Below are 21,193 nucleotides of genomic sequence, written 5' to 3' on the forward strand. Positions count from 1 at the left end.
GATCGACTTATACGACAGCTTATTCCAGCTCCTGCAAATATTATTATTATTATTTATTATTATAGCACCATTAATTCCATGGTGCTTTACAAATGAAAAAGGGTATATATAAAAACTAGTACAACAATCATTAACAGTACAAAACAGACTGGTATAGGAGGAGAGAGGACCCTGCCAGCGAGGGCTCACAGTCTACAGGGAATGGATGAGGGTACAATAGGTGACGACAGAGCTGGTAGCGCAGTGGTGTACTTGACTGAGGGTTATTGTAGGTTGTAGGCTTGTCGGAAGAGGTGGGTCTTCAGGTTCCTCTTGAAGCTTTTCACGGTAGGAGAGAGTCTGATATGCTGTGGTAGAGCATTCCAGAGTATGAGGGAGGCACGGGAGAAATCTTGTATACGATTGTGGGGAGAGGAGATAAGAAAGGAGTAAAGAAGGAGATCTTGTGAGGATCTGAGGTTGCGTGCAGGTAGGTACCGGGAGACTAGGTCACAGATGTAAGGGGGAGACAGGTTGTGGATGGCTTTGTAGGTCATGGTTAATATTTTGAACTGGAGTCTTTGGGCAATGGGAAGCCAGTGAAGGGATTGCAAGAGTGGTGAGGCTGGGGAATAGCAAGGGGAGAGGTGGATTAAGCGGGCTGCAGAGCTTAGGATAGATTAGAGGGGTGCAAGAGTGTTGGAAGGAAGGCCAGAGAGCAGGAAGTTGCAGTAGTCGAGGTGGGAGATGATGAGGGCATGCACTAATGTTTTTGCTGATTCTTGGTTAAGGAAGGCACGGATCCGGGAGATATTTTTGAGTTGTAGTTGGAATGAGGTGAAGAGGGCTTGGATGTACGGCTTGAAGGATAGAGCAGAGTCGAGGGTTACTCCAAGGCAATGGGCTTGTGAGACAAGGGAGAGTGAGCAGCCATGAACTTTGATGGATAGGCTTGGTGGAGGTGAAGCTGCATGAGGAGGAGGAAAAACAATGAATTCTGTTTTGTCCATGTTAAGCTTTAGGAATCGCCCAGAGAAGAAGGATGAAGTAGCAGAGAGACATTGTGGGATTTTGGTTAGTAATGAGGTAATGTCAGGTCCAGGGAGGTAGATCTGAGTATCATCGGCATAGAGATGATACTGAAAGCCATGGGACTCTATGAGCTGTCCCAGGCCGAAGGTGTAGATGGAGAACAGCAGGTGTCCAAGAACTGAACCTTGGGGGACACCAACGGATAGAGGGTGGGTGAGGAGGTGGTGTGAGAGTGGGTGACGCTGAAAGTCCGGTCGGTAAGGTACGAAGAGATCCAAGATAGGGCCAGGTCTGTGATGCCCAGATATCCAATGCAATATTCAACAACTTTGCACAGCCATTGAAGAGGAGTGAACCAACATTCCACAATCAACAACCTGATCAACTTTGTGCGAAGGAGATGTGTTTGTGGTATCCCGGTACTCATTCTACTACTGCTGAGTGAAACAGTTGTCGTAGATCTGTTCGTGTGCCAGAATTACTTTGGGCACTGTGAGTTAGGAAGAATGTAATGCATTGTGTTATGATGTGCATATACTAACGATTGTTAATCCCTTTACGACAGCCTTAAGGGCACTTTACACGCAGCGTTATCACTATCGATATCGCTAGTGAGCGTACCCGCCCCCGTCGGTTGTGTGTCACGGGCAAATCGCTGCCCCTGGCGCACAACATCGCTTACACCCCTCACACATACTTATCTGCCTAGTGACGTCGCTGTGGCCGGTGAACCGCCTCCTTTCTAAGGGGGCGGTTCGTGCGGCGTCACTAAGCGGCCGCCCAATAGAAGCAGAGGGGCGGAGATGAGCGGGACGAACATCCCGCCCATTTCCTTCCTTCCTCATTGCGGGCGGCTGCAGGTAAGGTGATGTTCCTTGTTCCTGCAGTGTCACACGTAGCGATGTGTGCTGCCGCAGGAACGACGAACAACCTGCGTCCTGCAACAGCAACGATAATCGGAAAAGGAACGACGCGTCAACGATCAACAATTAGGTAAGTAATTTTGATCATAAACGGTCGTTCGTGCGTTTCACACACAACAACGTTGCTAACAAGTCCGAATGTGCGTCACGAATTCCGTGACCCCCAACGACATCTCATTAGCGATGTCGTTGCGTGTAAAGCGGCCTTTACAGATTAAAACGGTGGCAGGAAAGGGTACTTATTCTGATCTGCTGTTTTAAAACTGCAGCAAAAAAAAGTGAATTGTGCCCCCAGTGTTGAAAAATCTACAGGGTTTTAGCTACTGGGGGTAGCTGAGACCCTGGAGATCCCAATTTGGGCTGTTTTTTCCAGTCCCCGATCATGTGATCACTGGTATACACCGTATAAACATGATCACGTTGCAGAAAATGGAAGTGTCGGTAAAAAATTATTTATCTCCCATGTGGCATGATCAAACATGTCAGATGGGAGATAAATGTCCTCCCCTAGTCCCCCTCTGTCTCCGATGTGGCCAAAGTTCCCCCCCGGTCTCCCTCCCCCTCCCGATCATCTAAAATGGCGGCCACATGAGTGGCGCGCCTGTCGCATTCATCCTCCTTCTCCTCCCCAGGTCCCCCTCTGTCCTCCCCTAGTCTCCCCTGTACCTCCTGCAGCGCCGATCCCCCGCAACCCCTACTTCTCCATGGCTGCCGCATGCACAGAGAGCCAGCTGTCAGAAGGCTCCCTGCGATAAGTGAGACTGAGTTTACTGCAGTTCACAATGCCGTCAGTGTGACCCGGGCAGTGTGGCTGCAGTATTGTCAGTTCTGTTAGTGCAGCCACACTCTTCACATGGAGTGCCTGCACTTCCAGAAAATAGGGAATACGTTCACTGAGCATGCCCCACATACCCTGGAAGATCCAGAGTCGTCGAGGGACCTCCAAAATGGATTACGGCGGACCGTTTTTTTTCTCTTTTCAATACATTGGAGAAAGAGAGAATAGATTGGTGAGTGTTTTTTCAAATAATTTTTTTTGTCATCTTTATTTTTTTTTATTACTGACTGGGTTAGCTCGTATCAACCCCTTATATTACCCTGTTTGCCACCGCACCAGGGCACCGGGATGAGTGTGGCAATGTACCAGGATTGGCGCATCTACTGGATGCGCCACTCCTTGGGTGGCTGCGGCATGCTATTTTTAAACAGGGCAGGGTCTAACAACCATGGCCCTTCGCACCCTGAGAATAGCAGACCCCACCTGTCTGCTTTACCTTTGCTGGTAATCCAATTTGAGGGACTCCACTTTTTTTTAAAATTATTTATTTATAAATAATTGAAAAAACACAATGTGGGGTTGTTGCGGGCGGGGGCCGCTGCCGCTTCTCTCTCTCGGGGGGCCTGCTCGAATCCGGGTTCGCTGCTGCGGCTCAAGTGGTGACCGGACCCGGGCTCACACGGCCGCCCGTGCTCTCAACCGTCGTAAAGGGGATATTTACAAGGGAGGTTGTCTGTGACGCCACCCATGGGTTGCGGCGAAGGATGTTGGCACCGCCTGCTGCCTGTTGATGGGGGCGACCGGGGCTGATGGAGTGGGGCAGCAAGTTGGCATGCCCCTCTTGAAAAAGCTGGCGCGAAACGTACGTCGGGGAAAGGAGAGGTTCATCCACTGCTCAGGTATTTACTGATTTTTGGAAAATGTCCTGCATTATAATATTGCTATATTTCTCTTTCGTGCGGTAGATACCGCGATGGTGCGGGTTACCGCTGGGCATGCATCTTGAATATAGATGGTGTTACCTAACATTAGTATCCACTTCTGGCAGGCGGTATAGTGAAATTTATTGCCTTACCGGCCGATTGGTTGGTGAGAACCTACCTTATTTATAACTAGCTGTACTACCCGGCTTCGCCCGGGTTAATAACTGCTGTTAACAAAATAGAATGTATTAACAAAAATGTATTCTGCACACAAAAAAACAAAAAAAACAAATAGATAGAAATGTAATTATTAAATTGTTGCCTATATTAACCAATCATAGCTCAGATTAACTGTAGCAAAATAGAAGCTAAGCTGTGATTGGTTGCCATTGGCAGCCTGATAAATCTCCAGGCAACAGAAAGCCCTCCCCCTGACAGTATATATTAGCTCACACATACACATAATAGACAGGTCATGTGACTGACAGCTGCCGTATTTCCTATGTGGTACATTTGTTGTTCTTGTAGTTTGGCTGCTTATTAATCAGATTTTTATTTTTGAAGGATAATACCACACTTGTGTGTGTTTAGGGTGATTATGTGGCGAGGTTGGTGTATGTGTGGTGAGATGTGTGCTGAGGGTGGTAAATGTGTTCAAGCACGTGGTAGTGTGTGGCGCATTTTGTGTGTGTTCATATCCCAGAGTCCGGTGTGAGTATCCCAAGTCGCGGGCGGGGAGGGAGGCCGTCACTGCTGCGCTCTCGCTGGCGCTTGGGTCCGGCGCTGCTGCTGCTCGGTGGCTCGAGCGGTGGGCCGGATCCGGGGACTCAAGCGGCGCTCCTCGCCCGTGAGTGAAAGGGGTGGTTTGGTTTGGGGATTTGGTCCGTGACGCCACCCATGGTTTGTGGTGAAGGTGGGCACCACCGCTGCTGGTGACGGGGATCCTGGGAGCGTTGTTAGGGAGCAGCTGAGATGTTTTCCCCCTCCGTGGGTAGGGGGTTGGTGGTCCCGGGGCCCGGTTGAGGTGACGGGGAGGCAGGGTCGGGAAGGTGCAGGGTCGCTTGGACTGCGCAGCGCGGTGCCAGTCGGCACGGTAGTACTCACTCAGCTACAAATGGATGCACAGTCTCTGGTAAAACAAACAGCTGGATGGACGGGTCCCGCAGCCGGCTGCTGTGGCTTCTCCCGGACAGTTGGTGGTGGCTGCCTTTCCCTGCACCTTTTGTGTGTGTTTGGTCCCGATGGCTTCCCACCGGTAACCCGCTCCCCAGCGTGGATATGTGCCAGAGGAGCCCTTTTGCCCGCAGGCTCTGGCCCTGGGAACTCTAGCTGTGGCATTAGCTGTATTTCCCTTTTGCTGTTTGGACGGTTGCCTTCAATCGGGTCTTGGCTGCTAGGAAACCCCTGGGGTTCCGGTCACTAACGGATTTGACCTGTTTAACGGCGACTCCAAGCCTGGTCGGGGTCCGCAGGCCCTGCCGGTTTGTGCTGGCTTCACTTCGCTCCCCGGTTCGGTACCAGCGGGCCACCGCCCGTCCCCGGTCCTACGGTTCCGCGTTGATCTGCCTCTCCTGCAGATGGCCACCACCATCTGCCAACCTTGCTCTCGGTGCCCGGGCCACATACCCGGGCACAGTCAGTTTTGCTCCTCTCCTACCACTTCCCTAACTTAGACTGCTCTCTAACTTCCTTTTCCCGCCTCCAGGACTGTGAACTCCTCAGTGGGTGGGGCCAACCGCCTGGCTCCACCCCACCTGGTGTGGACATCAGCCCCTGGAGGGAGGCAACAAGGATTTGTGTTTGGCTGCTGTAACTGCCTAGGGTGGGGGTGTGTGTGTTGGTATGTCTGTGACTACCTCGCTAGTCCAGGGCATCACATCCCATGTCGGGGCCCCACCTTAGCAACTGTACGGTATATACTCTTTGGCGCAATTGCTCTCATTCTTTAAGTCCCCCTTGTTCACATCTGGCAGCTGTCAATTTGCCCCCAACACTTTTCGTTTCACTTTTTCCCCATTATGTAGATAGGGGGAAAATTGATTGGTAAATTGGAACGCGCAAGGTTAAAATTTCGCCTCACAACATAGCACCCAGCGCTGCCCGGGATAGTAACTCTCTCTCTGTTTCTCTCCCATTCTCTGTCTGTCTCCCCCTCTGTATATATCTCTCTGTCTCTCTCTATCTCTTTGTCTGTCTGTCACTTTCCCTGTCTGTCTCTTTCCCTCTCTTTCCCTATCTGTCTCTTTCTCTCTCTTTATGTCTGTCTACCTGTCTTTGCCTGTCTCTTACCCTTGCTGTCTCTTTCCCTCTCTTTCCCTGTCTGTCTCTTTCCCTGTCAGTCTGTCTCTTTGTCTGTGTCTGTCTCTTTGTGTCTGTCTCTTTCCCTGGCTGCATTGTGACACGCCAACATTCCATATAAGGGCGTGGCTGCGCATTCTTCTGAAGTTCTGGATGCACTGTGGCTCCCAGTTCCATTCGCTTTAATGGAGGCAGGTTTTTTGGCGAATAACTGTAAAGCGCGGGGTTAAAATTTCCCCTCGAAACAGCCTATGACGCTCTCGGGGTCCAGACGTGTGTGTGTGCAAAATTTTGTGGCTGTAGCTGCGACGGTGCAGATGCCAATCCCGGACATACACACAGACACATACACATACACACACACACACACACATACACACATTCAGCTTTATATATTAGATATACCTTATCTTAGGTGAATAATTATGGTATCTTGCCTATCAATCGGCTGATGGAATTAATATTACCATCTTAACACTAGGACCACGTTTTCTAATTTTTTTAGTATTTTCTCCGATTTTATGAAGGGAGTAAGGCGGTGAGACACATGGAGATCGGAAATAGTATGCATTTTGGTGATTGATTCTCTCCACATATTGTCTCATCATGGGCTTATGATAATTTCTCTATATGCCCTCCCCCTTTCTCTTGGAAAGGGGAAAAAATAGATGTGGGATATCACCTACTACACTTGTATATTTTGATAATTTTAGTAAGTGGTACCCTGCAATTTTGTATAAATAGGATACTATGATCAGTGGTTTGATCTTTTCCTGTACTTTATGAGATGTCAAAAGAGAATGTTATGCAATTAATGAAATTGTTTATAAGGACTAACTACCGTATTTTTCGCTTTATAAGACGCACTTTTGTTCCCCCAAATTTTGGGGGAAAGTAGGGGGTGCGTCTTATAAACCGAATATACAGATTATATACTGCAGGGTCCAGGGGAGGTGGAGGCCGCTCTGGAGCGGTGCTGGGGGGGCTGGAAGAGGCTTGTGAAGCTGCGGGTGGCAGCCTTTGATCTCCTGCACCCGCTCATATAATATGCACAGCCGCTGTCCACCACCATGGTGCTGAAACTGCACCGCGGCGATGGGCTGGGGGAGCTGCGCATATTATCTGCCTGTGCTTACCTTTGATCGCACATGCCCCCTCCCCCTGTGTTAGCTATGGCCCTCAGGCTGCTGCCCATAGTAAAATAATAAACTCTTTACTCACCTCCTCCAGCGTGTCTGCCCGGTCTCCCTCCTGCTGCTGTGATCTTGCACGCAGAGATATCTCTCTCTGCTGTCCTGATCACATGACTGGCACTAGAACCAGGAAGTAGGAAGTGCAGGAGACACTGGAGGAGCTCAACCCAGAGGAGGGTGACACAAAACAGGACACTGCTGCAGAAGGTAAGGAAAGAGTTTATTTTACTAAAAGCAACAACATGGGGGCGATATCTAACAGTGGGCCTGTGTGCCTGCAAACAGTGGGCCTGTGTGCCTGCAAACAGTGGGCCTGTGTGCCTGCAAACAGTGGGCCTGTGTGTCTGCAAACAGTGGGCCTGTGTGCCTGCAAACAGTGGGCCTGTGTGCCTGCAAACAGTGGGCCTGTGTGCCTGCAAACAGTGGGCCTGCCACAGTGGGCCTGTGGGACTGGCCACAGTGGGCCTGGCCACAGTGGGCCTGTGGGCCTGCCACAGTGGGCCTGCCACAGTGGGCCTGTGGGCCTGCCACAGTGGGCCTGCCACAGTGGGCCTGTGGGCCTGGCCACAGTGGGCCTGTGGGCCTGGCCACAGTGGGCCTGCCACAGTGGGCCTGTGGGCCTGCCACAGTGGGCCTGTGGGCCAGTGGGCCTTACTGGGGGACGTGTTCAATATAAGGTGGCCATATCCAGATTAAGGTGGCTAATTTTAGGATGAGGGGGCTATGAGGGACATATACCCTATATTATTTGTTAGACGGACACTGGCATTATAAGACGGACCCCATTTATTAAAAAATTCTCTATTCCTTCACCAAATTTGGGGGTGCGTCTTATAATCAGGTGCGTCTTATAAAGCGAAAAATACGGTACTTTTGGACTTTCCTGAACTTGAAACATGTATGGATGTAACATGGTCTCCTTTGTGGTGTGTTTTCTGTCTGAATAAAAATGTCACAATAAAAATCTTTGAATTTATTCTATAATGGTTGTAATTTCTAGCGTTTCTTCAAAAATACCCAGGTTTTTACCTTAGGGTACTTTGTTTCATTTAACTTGCCTAATAATTCTGAACATGGTGTATGTCACGAATAAAACAATTTTGGTATCACTGGAATAATTTGAAACATTCTGGAGTTGTTACCACATAAATTGACACTGGTCACCATTGAAAAATGGGGCTCTGTTATGAAGGTGAATATAGGCTTCGGCGGTAAGGGGTTAAGCAATAAATCTTTTGGTGTAAAGTCTCCGTAAAAAACTCAGTGTAAAAGTCACTAAAATTTGAACACATAAGTATACCATCTAATGATTGAGAATGACTGACGTCTCGGCATTTAGTGGTCACTACTCACCTGTGCGGTTATCTGTATGAATCTCCTCTTTACACCGCTCATCACCCCTCACATATGTCTCTGTAGTATTAATATGGGTCAGATCTTTACCCTGAAATAAATATTGTAAAAGTCACAGATAGGTGGAGAACGATTGTGAAATAATTTTAAACCCCCAGAAATAATAGTAAATTAAAATATTTACCAAAAATCTCACCTCTTTATTGCGCATTCATCCTACCCTAGGTACTTTAAGTGGTCATACCCCCTATTGGCAAGTTAGACTAAAGACCACTTTACACGCTGCGATCTCGCTAGCGAGATCGCTAGCGTACGTACCCGCTCCCATCGTTTGTGCAACTCGGGCATATCGCTGCCCGTGGCGCACAACATTGCGCGGACCCGTCACACATACTTACCTGCCTAGCGACGTCGCTGTAACCGGCGTAACGCCTCCTTTCTAAGGGGGCGGTGCATTCGGCGTCATAGCGACGTCACTTAGCGGCCGGTCAATCAAAGCAAAGGGGTAGAGATGAGCGGGACAAACATCCCGCCCACATCCTTCCTTCTGCATTGCTGGCGGGACGCAGGTAAGGTGAGGTTCCTCGTTCCTCGTTCAGAAACGACGAACTACATCGCTGCTGCAGCAGCAACGATAATTGAGATTAGGGGGGCATGTAAACGATTAGCGATTTTGAACGTTTTTGCAACGATTCAAAATCGCTAATAGCTGTCACACGCAACAACATCGCTAATGCGGCCGGATGTGCGTCACAAATTCCGTGACACCAACGAGATCGCTTTAGCGAAGTCGTAGCATGTAAAGCGGCCTTTAGGATATGTAAACATGATGTATTTTTTAGCTGAATTCCGCCTGGGACTAATCTGAAAAACATTTGCAGTGCACTGTTAAAGTGACTTGCTGTGCATATCTTCCGTCTCCTAAAGATTTGTGCGCATAATGTCTTTTTCAGGCGGGTTGCAGAATAGTAAATAAAAGCTAATTAATCTTTTAAATGTCAGGTTTTCAAGACCTAAAGCGATTAAAAGATGTAACCAGACCTTTCTTTTTGTGGCTTCCGCTTGGAGCTGCTCTCTAGTATACTCAATACAATTTTTAATAAAAAGCCAGCAGCCAAAATATAATAGTAAAAATGTTAAAAAAGACTAAAAAAAAAAGCCTCATGATAAAATACGCCGACACTGCATGATGAATCTTCTGCTTAAGAAAATGTGCTAGGTTTGCAAACAGCTAACAGTTTGATGAGTATTGCTGCCTTCGATTGATGAAGTCACTGATAATAATAATTTTCCACTATAGTTCTCTAATTTAAAACAAAGGAGCACTTGGCAGAGTCAGGGTGAGTCAGCCGACAGCCATCTAAAATGTATGGGGTCTTTAACCAAACACTGGTTCAGATGAAATATCTGGCCTCATTCAGACTGCTGTATTTTCTGTCGTTATGTTGTCTCTATGTAGAATGAGCAGCACACCTATAATGATCTTGTATCAATAAAATGAAAAGATTAACACATAGACATCTATACAGGGTTACAAGCACCATCAAAACATAAATACAGCACCAGAAACATTATCAGTACATGAATACAGCACCAGAACCATCAACAGGACATGTATACATTACCAAAAAAGAAAAGTCCACAGCACCTTGGTTAAAAAACGTAAGTGCCTGTGCACCAGCACAATCAGCACCTCAGGAGCACACGTCCATGATCAAGGGATCACTTGAAATAACATACCAATAATAAGGATGACAGCGCTCCTCCGGGTGAAAAGACATATAATTTCTTTATTCCATCAGTTGTGTAACAGCAACGTTTTGACCTGTTGGTCTTTGTCAAGCATGTCATGCTTGACAAAGACCAACAGGTCGAAATGTTGCTGTTACACAACTGAAGGAATAAAGAAATTGTATGTCTTTTCACCCGGAGGAGCGCTGTCATCCTTATTAATGGATACATTACCAGACCAATCAATATATAAATGCATCCCTAGATCTATTGGCCATACATAAATACAGCACCAATTTAGTGCAGCAATCAATTGCAATGTCAGGTCTGCCTCCGGCATATACAATTGTACAGCATGAACTTGGAAATCCTAGTATATCCTTATTCTACATTGTAAACACACTCTTAGACACAGGTTTCATCAACTCTAATTGGAGCGGTTAACATTCATTTCTTAGTCATCTGGTCCTGACGGCATTATAACCTTTTACATCCACAGCTCATCTATGCAGACTTTCCTCTTTTTTGCTACAATCAAGAAATGGTCGGTGTCTCTTATAAATTGCCCACTCTTTGTACACTGATGGATATACTAAGACTGAGCACAAGCTCTTCAAAGACTTTTAAACATCATAGGAGAGATTTCATGACACCTTCTTTCCATCTACCTCATGATCCTGAGGAACATCGAGATTTTCTTGGATACAGTCCTGTGGAAGAAGAAGACGGGGACATCTCTCTGGTGTTGTCCTCTTACTGGATAGGACTGTGGGAAACACATACAGGGTCTGAATTCATTCTATATATACAGATAATTATAGGCCGTGTGTATTTACTCCTGTCTATTACCTGGTGATGTGAGGGGCTGGGGAACCTCCATCATGACGTCCTTGTACAGATCTTTGTGTTCTTCTAAATACTCCCACTCCTCCATGGAGAAATAGATGGTGACGTCCTGACATCTTATAGGAACCTGACACATACAATGATACCGTCACCCCCCGATCCCTTCATAGCGTTACTGTATAATGTCCCAGCATTCCCAGCAGTGTCACCTCTCCAGTCAGCAGCTCAATCATCTTGTAGATGAGTTCTAGGATCTTCTGGTCATTGATGTCCTCATGTATCAGGGGGTGAGGTGGAGGCCCTGTGATTGGGCTCAGGGGTCTTCCCCATCCCTCAGACACAGGGTCCTGACAGTGCTCACTAGAGGTCTTCTTCACTACTGTGTAATCCTGGTTATGGAGAGACACATTAATAAACCTCACTACAGACATTTCCAGAGTCCTCACCTCTCCAGTTCTGTCCATCTGTTATTCCCATAGATAAGAATGATGTAATGTGACGTCATCAGAATCTCTCACCTCTCCAGTAAGCCGGAAGAGGATCTCTAGGGTGAGGTGTAATATCCTCTCCGCCATCTTCTCCCTGTCCTTATCCATCCTTGATGGGTCAATCAGGAGAATTCTCTTATATAGAAGATCTGAGAGGATCCGATATTGTAGGGACCTGAATGGGAAGAAGATGATGATGTAACATCAGAAAGATCCCATGTAAGAAATCTCCGGAGCTGTTACCGGCTTCACATGATCACTACATCCAGTCCTGGCCCCGTCCTGCCCCCGGTATAACACATAATCCAACTATAGTCACATACAGAGATGTATCATGGGCTCAGTAGTGAAGGGGTTAATGTTGCGTGCACCCAGTAATGGGGAATCTCCAAATACCTCCACCTGCAGAGCCGCACACTAGATACAGTATATGGCTGTTCTGTGCTTACAGGACCTGTGATGATGTCACATGGAGGGGAGGAGTCAGGGGTCACATGATCAGGTCCAGCGTATGCACTATGCAGGACTCTTTGTCCTCACAGATGCTGTGGTGATTTTTGATTATACAGGGGTTTTTTGTGGCTTTTACTGACAGGAATATTTAGCGCTTAGAGCAGCTCCTCCGCCTCCCATCAAAGTTTTCATCCTCTAAATATATTGCAGTCATCATATTATATAAAATGAAAGAAAATCCCGGCACTCACTAGATTTAGGTTTGTTTGGTCCGTTATTCACAGTCTTGATATTCCTGGATTGTCGTCCCAAGCTTTCAACTGTTGATAAAAGTTCGGGACGAGCTGAAACATCCTGGAATATCAAGAATGTGAATAAAGGACCACACAAACACAAATCTGGTGAGTGCCGGGATTTTCCATCATTTTGGATTATCTATTTCACGAGCACCACAAAGGTGGGGTGGAGTGCCAATCATTCTGTGGATTATCATATTATATGGCCCTCTGTACTTACAGTTGATCATTTTTCCCTTCTATGCAGTTAATGTTTGTATTCCATTAGGTCTATGACATCACGTGAGTATAAACAGACTAGCTGAATCCTTGATTTAACCCGTTAATGACACGCCTTTTAATGGTGGCAGTCAAGTGGCCTTATTGCTCAGTAATAAGGGTATAGTGACCCCCAGTCTTGGAAAATCTCTGGGGTTTTGGCTACCAAGGGTAGCTGAGACTCTGTAGTTTTGTCCATCCCCAGTTATGTGATCGCCGTAATTAAACAAATAACTGCGGTCACGGTAGGAAAAAACTAAATAGCATTTTAAAATTATTCAAACATGTCAGATGTGAGAGAAAAGTCCTTTCGCAGTCCTCCTGGTACCTCGGTACCGGTGACGCTATCCCCCTACTTTTCTTCTTGTAAAATGACAAGCTCACCAGCCGAAAACCGTCTTCTCCACTTTGTAACATTAGGAACCAATTTCACTGGTTACTGACATATGATCACCATGACAGACCCTATTACAATTATCAAATCCCCAATATTTTGAAAATATGGCAACACTTGGGTCTGCCTCTCTCTTCTCTCCCTTGTAGTTGATTTGGGAGAAAAGAGAGAGAGACTACAAGTGCTGCTAGTACAAAAATTCAAATTTATTAATCAATCACCATAAATTCATCCCCATTATCCTCATCACCCCCTTGGTCATCCCACCATGTCATTCCGCTAGTTAGAATCTTTTTTTGTTTTGTCTTTCTTATTTTAGAACTTTTCTTTTTCTTTCTTAAGTTATGGTCAGGGTTAGGGTTTGAGCTAGAGTTAGGGATAAGGATAGGTTTAGGACTAAAAAAATATAAGAAAAATAAATATTAGTGTTAGCTTGGGTTTATTTATGCAGGGACATAAGGTATAATAGCGCAAAGTATGTTCACCACCAAGCAGGCCTATATACTGCTTGCCTCCAGCAGTTTTGGATTGAATACAGAATCTGCCTCTGAGGTACAACCATTTTCAGACAGTGACAACTTGGCTTCATCTACAGGATCCCACAGCCGGATGGTAGCGGAGTCATTCGTCACTGCTGAAACATCGGTGGCATGGCCAAGTACTGCAGTTCCTACTCCATTCTGGTACTGATCCGTCCTTTTCCCCCTCAAATTCCCCCGTTTTTAGAAACCCCCTATATAAACATAAAAGTCACCAATTTTACCCCCTTTGAGTTTTTCCACAGTTTTGTAACTCTAAAAGTCCTCAAATTAATTGCCCACGAAACAAATTTATAAACCCATCAACATATATCCCAAAATCCCACATCCATTCCTATCTCTGGATCCCCACAAATGTTGCTGAAGTAAGAACATTTTTGGCATTACCCTAAACATGGGGCTAGTTAAAAATATTCTACATTCCTACTGGGTAACAAAAATTGTACACCCCCCCCTATACTGGAGATCAAAATTAGAGAACAACACATAATTTCCTAAATGTTTAGGTGATTGTGTCGTCCTATGTGATTATATCCTAACATGAGTAAACTATTAGTATTTTAAGCTTATTTAATAAATTGAATTTGTTGTAAACCACATAATAAAAATGTAAATGAGATAAATAAAAAAGAACACTGATCAAAATTAGAGAACACTTTCAGACACCTGCAAGTTATTGGTGTTAATCTGGCACCTGGTGTTAATTTCCGTAATTATCTGACAAACCCTGTGTAACTGGCAGCCTAACTTTCCAGTTTCCACTGACCTGGCAAAAATGGTGTGCCGTTCCAAAGTGACTGAAACCCTCCGGCAGCAGGTTGTCCAGATGAAGGCCAAAGGGGTGACCCTATCAACCATGGCAGGAGACGTTGGTTGTTCCAAATCTGTGATTTTGAGAATATTGCTTCTTTACAACATCACAAACTCTTTCAAGTCCCCCAAGAACGTTATAAAAACTGAAAAGACAAAGAAGGGGGACGCAAATGGTATCAAAAGGAGTTAATTAGGTGCACTAACCTGGTGTGGTTGTGTTAAAGACACAACCACTAAAACCATGTAGTAAAGATGGCTGCTACAGAACCCATGAAGATAGAAATGAAGTGGATGGAATAAAAGGGTTAATCCACACTGCCAGAAGAAGATCACTGAAGATTGATGGATAGTAAAACATCTGATTTTATTGTTATACGCATTTCGGAGCTGTATAACTTCTTCTTCAGAAACTACCTAGTGTATATTTTTGATTTTGTTCCTGAAGAAGGATTTATACAGCTCTGAAATGTGTAGAACAATAAAATCAGGTGTTTTAATCTCCATCGATTTTCAGTTATGTTCTTCTGGCAGCGCGGATTAACCCTTTTCTTCCATCCTCTTCATCACAAGATACCCCAAGAAGGCTGGTCACCCTTGAAAGACAAATGCAAGAGAGGACAGGATAATGCAGAGAATCTCCATAAGTTATCGTTTCAGCACTGAAGCTGGAATTGCTCACCAGTTCAGCACTCAACAGGGTAAGGATCTGTCTCGTCATACAGTGCCACGACGTTTATGAGCATTTGGACTGAAAACATTCTGCAGTGACCAAACCTCTCATTAACAGAAAGAATCAAAAGGCTAGACTCACCTTTGGTGAGGAGGATATAGGAGAAGTGGTCCACAGTTCATTTTACTGATGAAAGCAAGTTTAATTTATTTGGGTCTGATGGGAAGCATTATGTTTGTTGACAAACTGGGGAAAGACTGAACCCAAAGTGTGTTAAGAAGTCAGTGAAAGGTGGTGGAGGAAATGTCATGGTTTGGGGAATGTTTTCTGCAGTAGGAGTTGGACCTCTCATACAGCTACGTGGCAGAGTGAATTCAAGTGTGTATCACAACACATGGTTCCTTAATTGCGTTCATCACTCAATCAGCCAGCAATGTTCATGCTGGACAATGCTCCCTGTCACTCAGCAAAATGGGGAAAGCAGTTCCTTAAAAGAGAAAACATTGAAACAATGAAATAGCCAGCCCAGAGTCCTAATCTAAACCCAATAGAAAACCTCTGAAAAATCTTTGGTGACAAAGCTATTGCCAAGAAACCCACAACAAAGAACTGTGGAAGAGACTGGAAGAAGATTGGGACAAAATCACACCAGAGCAGTGTGAGAGACTAGTGATGTCCTGTGGCCACAGATGTGCTGAAGTCATTCACAGCAAAGGCCTGTACACTTCAATTTGATTGGTAACTGTTGTTACCTTCAGAAAATGTACTCATAATCTTTCTTTGTGCTACAGTCATTGCTCTTCTCTAATTATGATCATCACATTTTGGGCAAAACAAAGGTTTTATGTGGATAAACTTTGGATCTTTTGTAAAACACTGTTCTAGTGGCATGGGGTACCCCTTACACAAAAACTTTCATATGTTGATCAATGTAAATTACATTATTTCTGAAAAAAATAAGTGATCATGCATTGTTCTCTAATTTTGATCTCCAGTGTATATTTGGAGCCAAAATGCCCTGATCCCGATATGAGACCCTTTTGAGATTCCTCAAGTTTAGCGGCAATAACCAAGCCCCCCATAGAAATGACCCAAACTATGATCAGCTAAATAAATTGAAACCCCTAATTTCCCTCCTAAAAGATTTGTTTCTAAATTCCTATACCTCTGAATAAACTGTTTCCATTGACAAGTCCTTGATGAGTTTTAAGGGCCAGAAGTCAATTCGTCGATTTTTTTTCCCCCTCTAAGCACTCTAAATATAGCATCAAATGATACAAAATGTGCGAAACCACAGACAGGTTCACGTGCACCTTTATTATTTATGAAGGTAGGACCATCAAATTAACCCTCCAAACTGCCCCCAGACAATTGGCATCTGTAAGAATGTTAAAAGCCCAATTTTAATAATTAATTCGTTGTACATATAGATATTTGCTGATATTACATACCGTATCTATCTATATCTGTAATTCTAATGAAGTATTGCATCATGCGAGTGGGAGAACTTTCTAAGATGGACAAGAAACAGCTGCAAGTAAACTTATAAATACCTTATCATATGACACTCAGTGGGCTCACTTACTGGAGGGCTTTCATGATTACAGCACAAGCTGTCTGACGCTGCAGCACGTCACACTATGACTTAATCCATTCAGGATACAAGCAAAGTTGGGCATGAAAGATACTAAACCTGCTAAGCTAAAAGAGAAATGGACTATTGTCTGCTAGAACCTCCAAACAAGCCATTAAGTAAGATCAAGGAAAATACTTTTGTCTCCTGTAAAATAACAACATTTTTTTATTGAATGAACTCTTTTATTTTTTCTATATAAAATACATTTGCTTATTTATAAACCTTGAAGTCTACCTTTCCTGTGCCTCATCGCGATCTTACCTAAAAAAAAAAAGTCATATATTTTTTAATAGCATCCCAGGTAAAATTGTCTGGACTAATGACCCCATTTCTAGAGAAAGGTCACCACATGTACATTGACAGGTACAATACAGGTATCCCCTATAAAAATCCCCCCATGCTGCAAATACAGGGGCCTGTGGAACAGTAAGAAAAAACTAGTAGGTTTTCCGTTACAGTTGGTGTCCCGTCACATGCATGGAGTTTTTATCAAAACTCGCCAAGTGTCATGGCGGCTTCAGACGCTGCTCACACTACTGGTTCTTAAGCAGGCTTTACACGCAGCCACAACGCTAACGAGATATCGTTGGGGTCACGGAATTCGTGACGCACATCCGGCCTCGTTAGCAACGTTGTTGCGTGTAACACCGCAGGAACGACCAGTAACGATCAAAAATACTCACCATATCGTTGATCGTTGTACAGTCGTTCCTATCCCGATTATCGTTGCTGTTGCAGGACGCAGGTTGTTCGTCATTCCTGCGGCAGCACACATTGCTATGTGTGACACCGCAGGAACGAGGAACAACATCGTACCTGCGGCCGCACGCAATGAGGAAGGAAGGAGGTGGGCGGGATGTTCGTCCCACTCATCTCTGCCCCTCCTCTTCTCTTGGGCGGCCGCTTAGTGACGCCGCTGTGACGCCGCATGAACCGCCCCCTTAGAAAGGAGGCGGTTCACCGGGCTCAGCGACGTCACTAGGCAGGTAAGTATAGTGTGACGGGTGTTAGCGATGTTGTGCGACACGGGCAGCGATTTGCCCATGACGCACAACCGACGGGGGCGGGCATGCTTGCTAGCGATATCGCTTGCGATATCGTTGCGTGTAAAGCCCGCTTTACACTCCACACTATGGTTTTTCTTGTGTTTCTGAGTTACACAGGCAGGCAAGGGCGTCTACCAGCTGTGTGCTCATTAATGGCCAGGATAGCAAGAGTTAACAGTTACTCCCTCCGTGTTTAAGATGGTGGAATCTGTATTCCCATGCCTACTAAAGTTTATTACTGTGTTGGCCTGTGTACTGTAGTGCCCTAGTCCTGCTGGTGATTGTGTTGTGTGGTGCTTGGAGTTGTTGTGGAATTTTCTTGTTGCCTTGTTTCCTCCCTACTCTTATTTCCCCTTTACCTCTTATTGTTTTATACCTCTGTGTGAGCGTGCTGTGAAGTAGAGTTTTGGTTTCCCCTGTTTGTCTCTCTGTTGGTTTTATCAGACTCATGTTACTGTAATTACTGACCATAAAAATCTCCTTTACCTTAACTCAGCTAAAACATCTGACACCGAAACAAGATCTGTGGTCATTATTTTTCAATAGGTTTAATTTTTTTGCAACTTATTATCCACGTGTAATCATCAAGTGTAATGCGGGATGATGGGATTAGACCCACTGCATGCTAGTGTGACGCCATGGACCCCCAGGGGTCACAGTACACTAACACCACACACACACCCCCTCCCCTGGTTAGGTGACACCAGTCAATCAAATCCTTGTTGCCACCCTCCAGGGTTGATGTCCACACCAGGTGGGGCAGAGCCAGGCGGTTGGCCCCGCCCACCGAGGAGTTCACAGGCCTGGAAGCGGGAAAAGACAGTAGATTGTGGTAAACAGTGAAAGTGAGAGGAGTGAAAACTGTTGGTGTCTGGGTTGGAGCCCGGTCACGTTCAGCAAGGTCGGCAGACGGTGGTGGCCGTCTTCAGGAGTTGGTGTATGCCTGTGCGTATGCCTGTGCCCATGATCAGGACTCACTGTGTCCTGGAGGCAGCGGGTCCTGACCTGCGGGGCTGCACGTCTCCTCCACAGGAGACCACAGCTGCCTGTGCCCATGATCAGTATGGGGAGATAAGGTATGCACACCAGTGACTATGTAAGGGGAATACATGAAATAGCAGAAACTGCTGTGTGAATACTGACTTGAAAAATCCAATAGCTATATGCAAGAGTGAATATGTGAAAAATGGAATCTGCATTACTGCCATGAACTTATGAATCAAGAGAAATTTAGCTACTGCAATGCAATTTAGCTATTGCATTGATCAATTCAGTAGCTAAATTTCTCTTGATTCATATGTTCATGGCAGTAATGCAGATTCCATTTTTCACATATTCACTCTTGCATATAGCTATTGGATTTTTCAAGTCAGTATTCACACAGCAGTTTCTGCTATTTCATGTATTCCCCTTACATAGTCACTGGTGTGCATACCTTATCTCCCCATAGTGATGTTTTTTTAGGTTTTTGCACCCAGTTCGGACTTAGAATGGTGTTCCAAATGTTATTCCTATTTGTTAGTATTTTTTCGTTTGTGAACCCTCCCCAACCACACCTATTGCCAATCCATATCATACGCATAAATAGCCTGGGCCTCAGCTTCCCATACACGGTAGGTTTTTAACTGCATGAGAGGACACACACAAGCTAGGGACCCCAACGTAGAGAATTACTTTGGCGTAGTGTTGGGGCTCTATTGCATTGATCAATTCAGTAGCTAAATTTCTCTTGATTCATATGTTCATGGCAGTAATGCAGATTCCATTTTTCACATATTCACTCTTGCATATAGCTATTGGATTTTTCAAGTCAGTATTCACACAGCAGTTTCTGCTATTTCATGTATTCCCCTTACATAGTCACTGGTGTGCATACCTTATCTCCCCATAGTGATGTTTTTTTAGGTTTTTGCACCCAGTTCGGACTTAGAATGGTGTTCCAAACGTTATTCCTATTTGTGCCCATGATCAGGACTCACTGTGTCCTGGAGGCATCGGGTCCTGACCTGCGGGGCTGCACATCTCCTCCGCAGGAGACCACAGCTGCCTGTGCCCACGATCAGGACTCGCTGTGTCCTGGAAGCATCGGGTCCTGACCTGCGGGGCTGCACGTCTCCTCCACAGGAGAACGCAGCTGCCTGTGCCCATGATCAGGACTCACTGTGTCCTGGAGGCATCGGGTCCTGACCTGCGGGGCTGCACATCTCCTCCGCAGGAGACCACAGCTGCCTGTGCCCACGATCAGGGTTCAGTGAGCTGCGGTCTCCTGCTGTGTTCTCCCTACGGAGGACGCATGCAACTGCAGCAAACAATTGACATCCTGCAGTCTGGAAAGACGCTCTGCAGGTCAGTGTTTGCTGCAGAAAAAACAAGCACAGTGGGCACGGGATTTCTAGAAATCTCTCCACTGTGCTTGTACTGTACAATGCAGCGTTTTAGACACAGCAAAAACACGCTACATCCAAAATGCTGCAAATACTGATCATGGGCACGCAGCCTTAAACAATGTGATCAGCAGTGCTGAAAAGGATTGGATGTGGGCGTGACAAATTGCAAAATGGGTGTGGTTAGGGGGCGTGGCTTAAAATTGCCTTACTTTGTCCCTCTTTCTCATCTTTAAATGTTGGGAGGTATGCATTTGTTCCCCTGAATCTTTGCCTTAGGGTTCTGGTGAACCATCATGATTCTGTCCTTGCTGGTCACCCTGTGTTGAAGGGTACTCTGAATCTCATATTGCATCGCTTTTGGTGGCCCAGAATTTGGAGGAATGTGAATGTGGTGTCCTATGTGTCTGCGTGTGCCACCTGTGCACGTTCAAAGGTATCGCACTCTCGCCCGTTAGGTTGTTTGGAGAATTTGACTGTCCCTAGTCAACCTTGGATGAACATTTCCATGGACTTCATTATGGATCTTCCTTCTTATGTTGGTAATATAGTAACTTTTGTTGTGGTGGATAGGTTTTTTAAAATTACACATTTTATTGCATTACCGTCATTACTCAATGCTAAATCTTTAGCCCAGGTATTTATACGTGAGATCGTCAGACTCCATGGAGTTCCATCTAATATTGTTTCTGATAGAGGAAGTCAATTTATTGCCAACTTTTGGAGGGCTTTCTGATCTGGGTTAGGGATTCAACTGTCTCATTCGTCAGCATTCCACCCGCAGTCTAATGGACAAACAAAGTGCTTGAATCAGAATTTTGAGCAGTTTTTGCTCTGTTTTGTCTCAGATAATCAGGATGAGTGGACCTCATTCCTCCCTCTTGCCGAATTTGCTATCAATAATCACCACCATGAATCCTCTGCTGTATCTCCTTTCTTTTCTGTTTATGGACATTATCCCTAGTTCTGTACATTTCTGGATGGGCAATCATTTGGGGTACCTGGGGAGGCCCAATTAGTCTTAGCACTATTGTTTAAATGGAAGAAGTTTTAGCAGCATTTGCGTGACATGAGCTATAAGTATAAGCATGTGGTTGACTAATTGTGTGTCTGGTCCAGACCTGTGTGTGCGTCATCTGGTGTGGTTGTCCACGAAATAC

The 21,193-nt window shown here is 45.5% G+C and overlaps 2 protein-coding genes across 2 annotated transcripts in view; one reads left to right on the forward strand and one right to left on the reverse strand.

The window, feature by feature from the left end:
- Positions 1–21,193, forward strand: part of LOC142311928 (uncharacterized) — a 252,254-nt gene that overhangs the window by 113,392 nt on the left and 117,669 nt on the right. The gene's annotated exons all lie outside the window — the stretch shown is intronic.
- Positions 1–21,193, reverse strand: part of LOC142310532 (uncharacterized) — a 119,489-nt gene that overhangs the window by 36,361 nt on the left and 61,935 nt on the right. The window contains exons 5-9 of the mRNA XM_075348053.1: positions 13,167–13,341; positions 11,266–11,325; positions 11,060–11,183; positions 10,879–10,976; positions 8,480–8,570 (exon numbers count right to left, since the gene is read on the reverse strand). Coding sequence (XP_075204168.1) covers positions 8,480–8,570; positions 10,879–10,976; positions 11,060–11,183; positions 11,266–11,325; positions 13,167–13,341 — 548 coding nt within the window. The remainder of the gene's footprint in view (positions 1–8,479; positions 8,571–10,878; positions 10,977–11,059; positions 11,184–11,265; positions 11,326–13,166; positions 13,342–21,193) is intronic.

The sequence above is a fragment of the Anomaloglossus baeobatrachus genome, chromosome 5 (assembly GCF_048569485.1).
Source record: "Anomaloglossus baeobatrachus isolate aAnoBae1 chromosome 5, aAnoBae1.hap1, whole genome shotgun sequence".
Taxonomy (NCBI): domain Eukaryota; kingdom Metazoa; phylum Chordata; class Amphibia; order Anura; family Aromobatidae; genus Anomaloglossus; species Anomaloglossus baeobatrachus.